The 10,361-nt window shown below is 40.5% G+C and overlaps 1 protein-coding gene across 1 annotated transcript in view; it reads left to right on the plus strand.

Annotated features, from left to right (window-relative positions):
• The first annotated feature begins 1,175 nt into the window (after window positions 1-1,175).
• LOC102497057 (T-cell surface glycoprotein CD1b-like) overlaps window positions 1,176-10,361 on the plus strand; it is a 12,356-nt gene continuing 3,170 nt past the window's right edge. Inside the window, exons 1-3 of the mRNA XM_027775981.1 lie at window positions 1,176-1,180; window positions 2,338-2,563; window positions 2,751-2,931. Coding sequence (XP_027631782.1) covers window positions 1,176-1,180; window positions 2,338-2,563; window positions 2,751-2,931 — 412 coding nt within the window. The remainder of the gene's footprint in view (window positions 1,181-2,337; window positions 2,564-2,750; window positions 2,932-10,361) is intronic.

Below are 10,361 nucleotides of genomic sequence, written 5' to 3' on the forward strand. Positions count from 1 at the left end.
TGTTTTTTTTTTTCTTTAAACTTGGAATTCAGAAACAGTATCAGGATGATCTAGGTTTAGATCTTTTTTCAGTAATTCTGATCACTTCTTCTATGAGCCTGCTCTCTAAGAAAAGGAAAAGAGTTGAATTGGATTTATTTTATTTTTTTCCCAAAGGACTTTTATCCCTGGAATCTTAGTGCCTGGTTTATTTTTGGTGCTATCTGAGCTCTGAGTTAGTTCAAATTGTATGATAACCAAACAAAGGAAGAGTATTTCCAGTGCCTTCAGGCTGTCAGGACAAACATCAGTGAAAAATAAACAAAATAAAGACTGAATAATTAGTTCTTCTACAAAAACTCTAGTCCCTAGAACGACTTATCTACTCTCAACAGTTAGCAGTTCTCTAACTAGACACCACCAATGGCTCACCTGTGCTCCCAGACCATGAGCTGTGCTGGGAAGCCTCAGGGCTGTCTCTGCTCTCTCTTCATACCCAAGCAGAGCTAATCCTCAGCCTTCCAGGTATGCTCTCCTAATGTGTATAGGAGTGGAGACCCAAGACCTGTGCAATCCCTCCAGACCAACACGTACAACATGGACGAATGTGGTCTGCTGCCAGCTCACCACTTCCAATTCAAACTCACACATGGATCAGCTTCAACCGTCAGAGTTAGTAGCACAGAGGAAACTGAGCAAAGGAGCATTTTCTTTAGATTATCTGATAGTCTGCCTTGCCATTGCTGCTCTTCTCCACTATGGATTACGAAGATCTGCCTGTGGATTATACAACCGCACCCAGATGCTTAGTGTCACCTGATAGTGATTGAGAAAAGTAGTATGGAGAGACTGAAGGGACAGGGAGAACAGGCAGGACATGTGACACAAAAGCAGACTTGGAGGCAAAAGTAGTAAGTAAGTAAGAAATCAGGGAAGACCAGGAAGAAGAGAAAGGAAGGCCAGGCAGTAGACAGGAGAACACCACAGAGAGGTAAGGAGATGGGCGGCTGCTGAAAGGTCTCCAGGAACCAGCAAGTATTTCCCATCACTTCTTTCCACAGAAGAGAACACTGAGACTCCAAGTGTGGACTTGATTTTTTTCCAAGGCTAAAAATGCTACTGAATTTTTCAGACCTCAGGCTTTGTCTTAAATCAGGACTCCTTCTACAGCTGCTGGGGCCATAGAGGAGACGGGGATGAAGTAAGAAATCAGGGAAGACCAGGAAGAAGAGAAAGGAAGGCCAGGCAGTAGACAGGAGAACACCACAGAGAGGTAAGGAGAAGGGCGGCTGCTGAAAGGTCTCCAGGAACCAGCAAGTATTTCCCATCACTTCTTTCCACAGAAGAGAACACTGAGACTCCAAGTGTGGACTTGATTTTTCCAAGGCTAAAAATGCTACTGAATTTTTCAGACCTTAGGCTTTGTCTTAAATCAGGACTCTTTCTACAGCTGCTGGGGCCATAGAGGAGACGGGGATGATAAAGACAAGAGCAGGGAGAAAAATCTGAAAGCCAGACAGTGGGAGAGGTGGAGGGGAAATGAGACTCTGGGGGTGGCAGTGGGCTTCTCCAGTAGGGAAGTGGGCAGAGGGAGAGGTTTGTCTGTTTTGACAGCAAGGGAAGTCAGAGGAGACCGCCCGGTATGGGGAGGGGAGCTGATTTCTAAGTCCTGAGTGCTGCTGTCCAGCCAGGCATCTTTTCCCTAACAGATCTTTTAAAAAAAATTTTTTTTGGAGAGGTTTTTGCTATAGGGCGCATGTGCTCTCCAGAAAGACAGAGAAACAGAAAACGGGAAATCATCCCCCAGGGGGATGGCCACGCCACAATCCCTTCTCCTCCATTCTCCTCTAGGGATCTTGGGCACGCACGCACACATGCCCAGTGTGAGTTTAAGTCACCGGGTCCGGGACTAGAACTGCAGTCAACCATATGGGAGTCCAGCGACATAGCTATTACGCCAACTGCTGGTCCCTCCCTAACAGATCTTAATGCTGCTCCCACTTCTCCTACTCCTCTTCAAAGGACTTTGCTACCAGGGGGAAAGCACAGTCGGGTCCAGGGTCCAGGGGTAAAGACAGCCATGGTGAGGGAAAAGAGGGTGGAGAGGGTGCTCTGGGTAGGGGGGACCGGGAAGAGGGAGCTGTGCTGCTGTAGGAGCCTGCCTTCCAGGAGAGTTCCAGGAAGAAGATGCTTGCTTCCATTCTCAGGTTTTGTCTGGGAGTTTAGGGAGAGAAAACTGGCCTGGGTAAGAGGTAACCATCTCCATCCTTCCTCTACTCTGAACTCCTGTCACCCTGAGAAGAGGTCTCTTCTCCCATCACTTTACACTCTGCCAACTTGTCATTTCCTCCCTCCTAGCTCCCCAGACTCAAGGTCTCCCATGATCATGAAGCAGAAAACTCTCCCTCCTTTTGCCTGCATCAGATCTCGTCCTTTGCCACACAAACTCAGGGCTCAGGCTGTCTGGGTGAGCTGCAGCCTCATGACTGGGTCAGTGTCTTGGCACCATTTGCTTCCTGTGGCCCTGGTCTCAAGGAAAGTTCAGCAAGGAGGAGCTGAAGAACCTCCAGGCGCTATTCCACTTGTACTTCTGTGGTTTTACCCTGCAAGTACAGGCTTTCACTAGTCGGTTTCAGTTTGAATGTAAGTTTGTTGTTCTAAGCTGATATTCTGCCTGAGTCTGTAAGCATCCTTCAAAAAGGAAGATGGTGTACAGGCCTGAACATCATCCTACCTCCTTGACCTATTCTCTGTCTCCCTGTGGCTCACAGCCTCTCCTCTGCTTCACCCTTTGCCTTTATTCCGATCCTGCCGTGTACACGGAAGGGCTCACACGGACACGGCTCTTCACACCCTTGAATGTGTCTTCATGCTCTGGCTCCATGGAAGAATTGTCTCCTCTTGATCTTCTGCCCACTGTCCCCAGCCTCAGACTCAGCCTTTGCCAACCAGGTCCTGCCTCCTTTCTTTTTGGACTGTGTTCCCATGGCCCCGCCTGTGCCTAACATTTCCATGTAAGCTCTTCCAGAATAGTCTCCTAGCTCTCTGACAGTCTTCCTATCTTTGCTTCCCCATTAATTATTTCACAGTACCTTTATTATCTTCAAGTTTCCTTCCCACAACTTACTTTCTTTCCTTTTTTCAGCGAATTCTATTCTCCCATATGATTACCCAGCAAAATTTCTTTTCTCGAGTCCTTTTACCATCTAGATTGTGAACTCTCCCTCTTTGTCATTCTTCTTTTTCTTCATCTTTTTTTTTTTTTCCCCCAGGACCATAGGGAGCATACACTTACTGGAGAGAGACAGTGAGACAGAAAGTGGGAGTAGCCACACTGCAATCCCTTCTCAGAGTTTTGGGCACAAATGCACACATGCCCGGAGTGATTTTTGTCACCAGTTCTTGAACTTGAACAGAGGGCAATCATGTGGGAGTCTAGCACCTTAACCTCCATGCCACTTGCTGGGTCCTCTTTGTTACTGTTATTGCAATGATTCTGTCTTCCCTCACTGTCAGATCCCTTTGAACTTCAGGTATTATCTGGGTGCAGTATCCATGCCGGGAAGGCCTCAGAAAGCTTCTTAACTGGAACATGTCAATGGTCAGATTTTCTTCCTTTCAGTTTAAAGGAAATTCCTGGGTGTCATCTCCAGGAGCAGGCAGTCAGGCCCAGAACATCTGTAAGGCGCTCAGTCATTACTGAGATATTAAAGAAATAGTGCAGAGCCTTCTCAGTGACACCTGCCCATGATCTCTTTTTTTTTTTTTAAGTTTTACATTCAGTATTTACTTAAACTTAACAGCATTTGTTATTTTATTTGTATCCATTTTTATACATTTAATCACTGCATATCATTATAGCATGCTAAGTGAATATTTTTATCATGTATAGACTGCATATTGGTCCAGAGATATCACCATAAAATTACGATCAACAGATTTCTTTCCATTTCAGTTCCCTTAAATGTTTTGCTTCTTTCTTCTTCCTCTTGATTCTTTTCCTTTCATACTCCCTCGTTTTCCACCCCCCTCCTCCATTGCCTCCAGTATCATCATTGCTCTCATCAGTGCTCCCCATGCTTTTATACCTCCCAATCAGTCAGTTTCTGCCACAGAGTGACAACATTCAGTGTATATTGAGTGGGAATACACAATGCCTCTCACTGTCTGGCTTGCTTCACTGAGCAGTAAATCTTCCATATTTGTCCACTTTCTATCAAATGCCAGGATCTCATTGCTTTTTATGGCTTAGTAGTATTCTAGAGAGTATATGTTCCACACTTTCAATCCAGTCATTTGTTTGTGGACATTTGGGTTGGTTCCATGTCTTAGCAATCATAAATAGTGCTGCAATAAATATGAATGTGCAAATGTTTTTCCAACTGAGCATTTTCCTATCCTTTGGGTAGTCCCAGGAATGGAATTGCTGGATCATATGGTAGTTCTATTTGTAGGTCTTTGAGAAACCTCCTATTGCCCTCCATTTCTAGCAGGTCTCCTTGAAGCAGAGATCCAGTCGTCTGGATCAACCACACCATGGAATGGCCCAATTAAAACATTTGAAATAAATTAAAATTCATGAGCATACAGCTATGCAAAAAAAAATTACCAATCACTTGTGGAATATGCTATTTATTAATTCTCTTCACGCCTCAATCCCTTCTCCTCCATTCTCTTCCTGGGATCTTGGGCACACACACACACACACACACACACACACACACACACACACCTGGCATTATTTTCAAGCCACTGGGTCCAGGACTCAAACTGCAGTTGGCCACGAAGCAGGGCAGCATCACCACTACACCATCTGCTGGCCCCAATAATGGGAATTTTTGAGATTGTTTCTGAGAAACATTCTAACAAATAAATGAATCATGTATAAAGCCTTTGCTCACCCTTAGGCAATTTATTCATAAGTTGTGGCCCAGGGACACCTTGAAGTCTCTGACATCCTTCCAGAGGATCCACAGTTCCAAAGTATCTTTATTATAATGCTAACATGTTATGTAATCTTTTCCATTTTATCCCCTTATGAGAATGCATATTCTCCAGAAAACACTGGAATTGCACCAGATTGGATATCAAAGTAAATACAAAGCTGCAGTTGTTTTCTAATAAGCCATACATTGAAGAGGAATGGGAAAATATTAAAAAAGTTCAAAAAGCCATCTTTTTCACTAAATATGTGGAAAAAATTAAAAAAATAAAGATTCATTTTTGTTGGCATGTAATCAGTATATTATTTTATGTACATTTATAAATATTTTAATAATTTATTAGATTTCACTTATTTTTTTTGAAGGGCATGATAGTTCATTTCAAAAAAGTGTACCACACTGGTCAATATTGAGCACCATGCATAACTATTTAACTACTTATCAAAATATACATTTATACACACAAACACTAATCTAGAAGTGAAAGGGATTTGGTATTCTCAATAATTTTTTTTATTTTAGTAAAATATAAGATTTATTTTTTTCCCCATTTTAAGTTCAAAAGCCTGTGCCAATAACTACTTCCACTTTGCTGTGCCATTGTCAATAACTTTTCCATGTGTAAGAAGTGTAAAAGAGCTTAGAAATGTTGGTCGAGGTAAAGAATGGGGCCACCGGACATTCTGTCTCTTGCAGGAGGTATGCAGTAGAATCAATCGTGAAAGTGACCTTCTCTCACATCTCTTGTTACACAGTCAATAAAAAGGATAAATGACAGTAAATGACATAATGGTCATGTAATCGGCAAAATCTCTATTGAAAAATTCTATAAGATTGGAATAGTTTCATCAAAATACAGGATAAAAATAGGAAGAGAAACTAATAGATCAGAGAAACTTATGAGCCATGTAAACTACTTTCAATGCATGGGACTTATTTTTATATCAATTTAACAAATAAAATGTAAGACACTCAGGAGATAGGACATTTTGAGTATTTATTGCATATTTAATGATGTTTAAGAATCTTTAATTTTTGGATGTCATGATGTAAGTGGTTTTATGTATAAGAAAATAATTTTTATGTTTTACAAATACATGTTGAAACATTTACTAATGAAATGATATAAGATCTAAAATTTGTTTAAATCATGAGTTCATCTTTTTTTGAAGATGTATAAGAACACATGGTGGTATTTTATACTACTTTTTATATCTTTTCACATATGAAATTACTCAATAAAAGTTGAAAATAGGGGCCAGCAGATGACGTGATGGTTACTGCACTAAACTTCCACATGACTGACCATGGTTCAAGTCCCAGACCCAAGCATGATAATCATGCCAGATGTGTGTATGTGCATGCCCCAAATCTTGAAAGAAGAATAGAAGAGAAGAAATTGCAGTGTGTTCAACCCCACTGGGGGATGATTTTCATTTTCTGCCTTTGGTGTCTCTGTATCTCTCTCTGGTAATCACATGTGCCCAATGGTAAAATATTAGACAGAAATCGAAAATAGAATATTTGGGGACCTGCAGGTGACACGGGTAAGACACTGAACATCCACATGGCTCACCATCGTTCAAGTACTGAACTGGTGACTCGAAACTCACTTTGAGTACAAGTGCATGTGTACCTAAGATCCCCAAAAGGGAATGGAGAGGGAATTACAATGTAGCCATTCCTTTAGGGGGGATAATTTCTCATTTTCTCTCTGTCTCTCTCTCTCTGTCTCTCTCTCTGTCTCTGGTTCAGCACACACATCCTATGACAAAAATCTAAAAAAAAATAAAGAAAACAAAGTAGGATAATTTTTAATCATGTGTTTTATCTTGACTTTGTACTTGGTAAGTACAGATTCTGAGCAAGGTTTTATATTTCAGAGGAAAAAAAATGTAGATTTTATACTGAATAAAGATAAAGTTAAATTTTTTCATTTAAAAAGGCCAGAGTGAGCATCATAATGAATGGAAAAAAACTGAGGTGTTTTTTTTTTTTTTTTTTTTGAGAGATTTTCGCTATAGGGCGCATGTGCTCGCCAGCCAGCCAGAGAGAGACATAGAGACAGAAAGCGAGAAATCACCCCCCAGGGGGGATGGTCACGCCGCAATCCCTTCTCCTCCATTCTCCTCGTGGGATCTTGGGCACGCACGCACATGCTCCCGGCGTGAGTTTTAAGCCACTGGGTCCGGGACATGAATTGCGGTTGACTACGTGGGAGTCCAGCGACATAGCCATTACGCTAACTGCTGGTTCCCCAAAACTGAAAGTTTTTCACCTAAGAATTGTAACAAGACAAAGATGTTTACTTTTAACACTCTTATTCAATATAGCTTTGGAGTGATATTCAACATACTAAGAGTGATTAGGCAAGAGAAATAAATAGAAGACATAAAAATTGGAAATGAGGTAGTGATATTATCTCAGTGTGCAAGGGTATAATCTTATATATAGAAAATTCTAAAGATTCTACACACACACACACACACACACACACACACACACAACTCTTAGAGCTTATAAGCAAACTCAAAAAGTTGCAGGATGAAAAAGTCAACATACAAATCTTAATAGCATTATTATATGCCAATAATAAAATCAGTGGAAAAAATTAAAAAGTAACTCAATTTAAACTAGCTACAAAGAAAATAAAATGCCTAGAAATAAATTTAAACAAAGAGTAGTTATCTACAATGAAAACTTTAAACCCCTGATAGAAGCAATTGAAGAAGACACAAACCAAAAAAAGAAAGATATTCTATGTTCATGAATTAGAAGACTCAATATTGTTAAAATGCTTCCATCACCTAAAGCAATCTATAGATTCAATGGAACACTAATTAAAATAGTAATGACACACTTCACCGAACAAGAAAATCATAGGCTTTCTCCATAGCCTGTTGGGTAAGACAGCTGGATCCCACATGATCAACCATGCAGGCTAAATCCTGGACCTGGTTGCTTGAGAAATGTGCCACGCAGATGAGGGTGCATGCCCAAAATTCCAAATGGAGGAAGAGGAGGAGGAGAATGCACTGCGGTGTGACCACCCTATGAAGGATGCTTTCTCCTGTCCACCTCTCTGTGTCTTCTGTCTTCCTCTGGCAATTGCACAAGCCTGTTAGCCAACAGGAAAAAAAAAATTAAAAAAAAGAAGAGAAGAAATAGAAAAAAGTGACTCATTTTGCACTTTCTTATTTAAACAGAAAAATCAACTTTTAAATTTTATTTCATAAATTTTTAGTTTTGGTATAGGGTCCTGTTGCTTGTCCGAGAGAGAGAGAGAAAGAGAAAAATTACTTCCCGGGTCAGGGGGAATGGCCATGCCGCAATCCTTTCTACTCTAGGCTTCTTTGGATTTGAGACACTCATGTACTTGTTCCTAGTATGATTTTTCAAGCCACTGGGTCAAGGACTTGAACCACATAGTTGGCCATGTGGGATCCAACACCATAGCTTCCACGCCACCTGCCGGCCCTAGAATCAATTATTGATAACCTGTTACATTTGGAATTTTGTTTTTAATGATATAGGGCACATGTGCTCACTGGAGAGACAGAGAGACAGAAAGTGAGAAATCAGCCCCCAGTGGGGATGACCATGCAGCAATCCCTTTTCCTCTGTCATCCTCTCTGAATTTTGGGCAAGCAGGCACACACACCCAGCATTAGTTTTTTAAGCCACTGGATCCAGGACTCAAACCGTGGTTGACTAGGTGAGAGTCCAGTGATGTAACTGTTACGCCATCTGCCAGCAGATGAATTGTCTTTTAAAATGGTTTCTTCTGGAGCCAGCAGGTGGTGTGGTGGTTAATGGCACTAGACTCCCACATAGATAACAGTTGTTCTAATCCTGGATCTAGTGGCTTGCTTTCTCACTTTAATCTCTCTTGCTCGCTCTCTCCCTCTCTGGTGAGTGCATGTGTCCTATAGCAAAAATGTAAAAACAGTAAGAAATAAAATTAAATAATTCTTTAAAAAATTATGTTTCTTCAAAATGATGTGTAGATCTATAGAAATTTAGAATTTTTCCTGATCGGGAAAATTCCAAATACTATCTTTAAACCAACAGATTAATTAGAGTTCAAAGCTTTTACTAGATGGGGCCCACTAGTGGGTGAAGCAGCAATAACACATCTGAATCCACATGGGAAAGGTCCAGTTTGTGTCTGGATCTCCCTGAGTCACTGGGCATGCACATGCCTGTGATCTGAGCTGCCTGAGACTAGCGGTGGATCATGGCATGAGGACCTGTTTGGAGTAGCTGTCTCTCTCTCAAGGAAGAAATAAATAAATGAATTAAATATATTTTTCAATGAAATATAAACATATTCTCACAACTTATTTAGAAAATACAAAGAGAAGATGGGAGATGAGTATTTAGAATAAGTCCTTGAACTTTTTGTGAAAAAGAATGGATAAACTCTTTGTTTTCCTAGCAATGACTTATATTGAAAGAAAAAATCTAAGTGTGGGCAGAGGTTGTGGGATACCACAAAAGGAAAACGTAGCCTCACTGCTTATAGAAACGTTTCCAAAACAGTTACCGCTGACATAGGCTGAGGCACACATAACATTAGCCCCTAGAGATCTGTCTGTCACATGAACATTTGTAACTTAATGGTCAAGGGACCTTGAAGAGAACGTGATACAGCAATAGAAGACATCATTTTTCCACCCCCAAAACGACTATGGTGTAAGAGAATTTTGTTTGGATTTTAAACAGTGTTTATCATATTTGATTCTGGGGTTTGGGTCTGTAGTCCTAATAGTTTATGCAGTTTTAAATAATTTGCCTTTATTTAAATTGGGAAAGAAAAGCAGTTAGTAATGGTCTATAAGAACAGGAGGTTCATTACATTTCAAGGCCTGAGTAAAATATGAACCTGAGACATTGGTTGTCCTCATGCTTACCAGGGTTTTGCCTGAAGAGGCATGTTTTATTATGGAAAAGTACATCACAACTTTCTTGGCCACCTAATAGTTTATAGAAAACAAACTTTTAGAGTTAAAAGGATGACAATGTGACCCTTACCCTTCCTTTATCCTAGTGTTCTTGAGTTATGATATAAAGAATGATAAGTTGCCTACAGTATTTTAAATAGGCTAATATAAAATCTTGACAAATATTTTGTTAAACTCTCTTCTTCTTGCCCTACTCTTTGTTATATAAACAAACTTTCTAAGTCACTTTAAATTTTCTTTTAAGAATTATTTATCTAATTTAACTTATCATACTTATTTTTAATTTGCTATAGGGCATGTGTGCTCACCACAGACACAGAGAGAGACAGAAAGTGAGAAAGTGAGCTTTCAGGTCCGAGACTTGTACCATGGTCAAACATGTGGCAGTTCAGTGCCTTAACCAACAGCCACCTGCTGGCTCCCTCAGTAACCTTTTCAGTGAACATGTGTTTGGAGACCAGAGTCTGTCCATTTC

This window comes from Tupaia chinensis, unplaced genomic scaffold (assembly GCF_000334495.1).
Source record: "Tupaia chinensis unplaced genomic scaffold, TupChi_1.0 Scaffold000623_1, whole genome shotgun sequence".
NCBI lineage: Eukaryota > Metazoa > Chordata > Mammalia > Scandentia > Tupaiidae > Tupaia > Tupaia belangeri.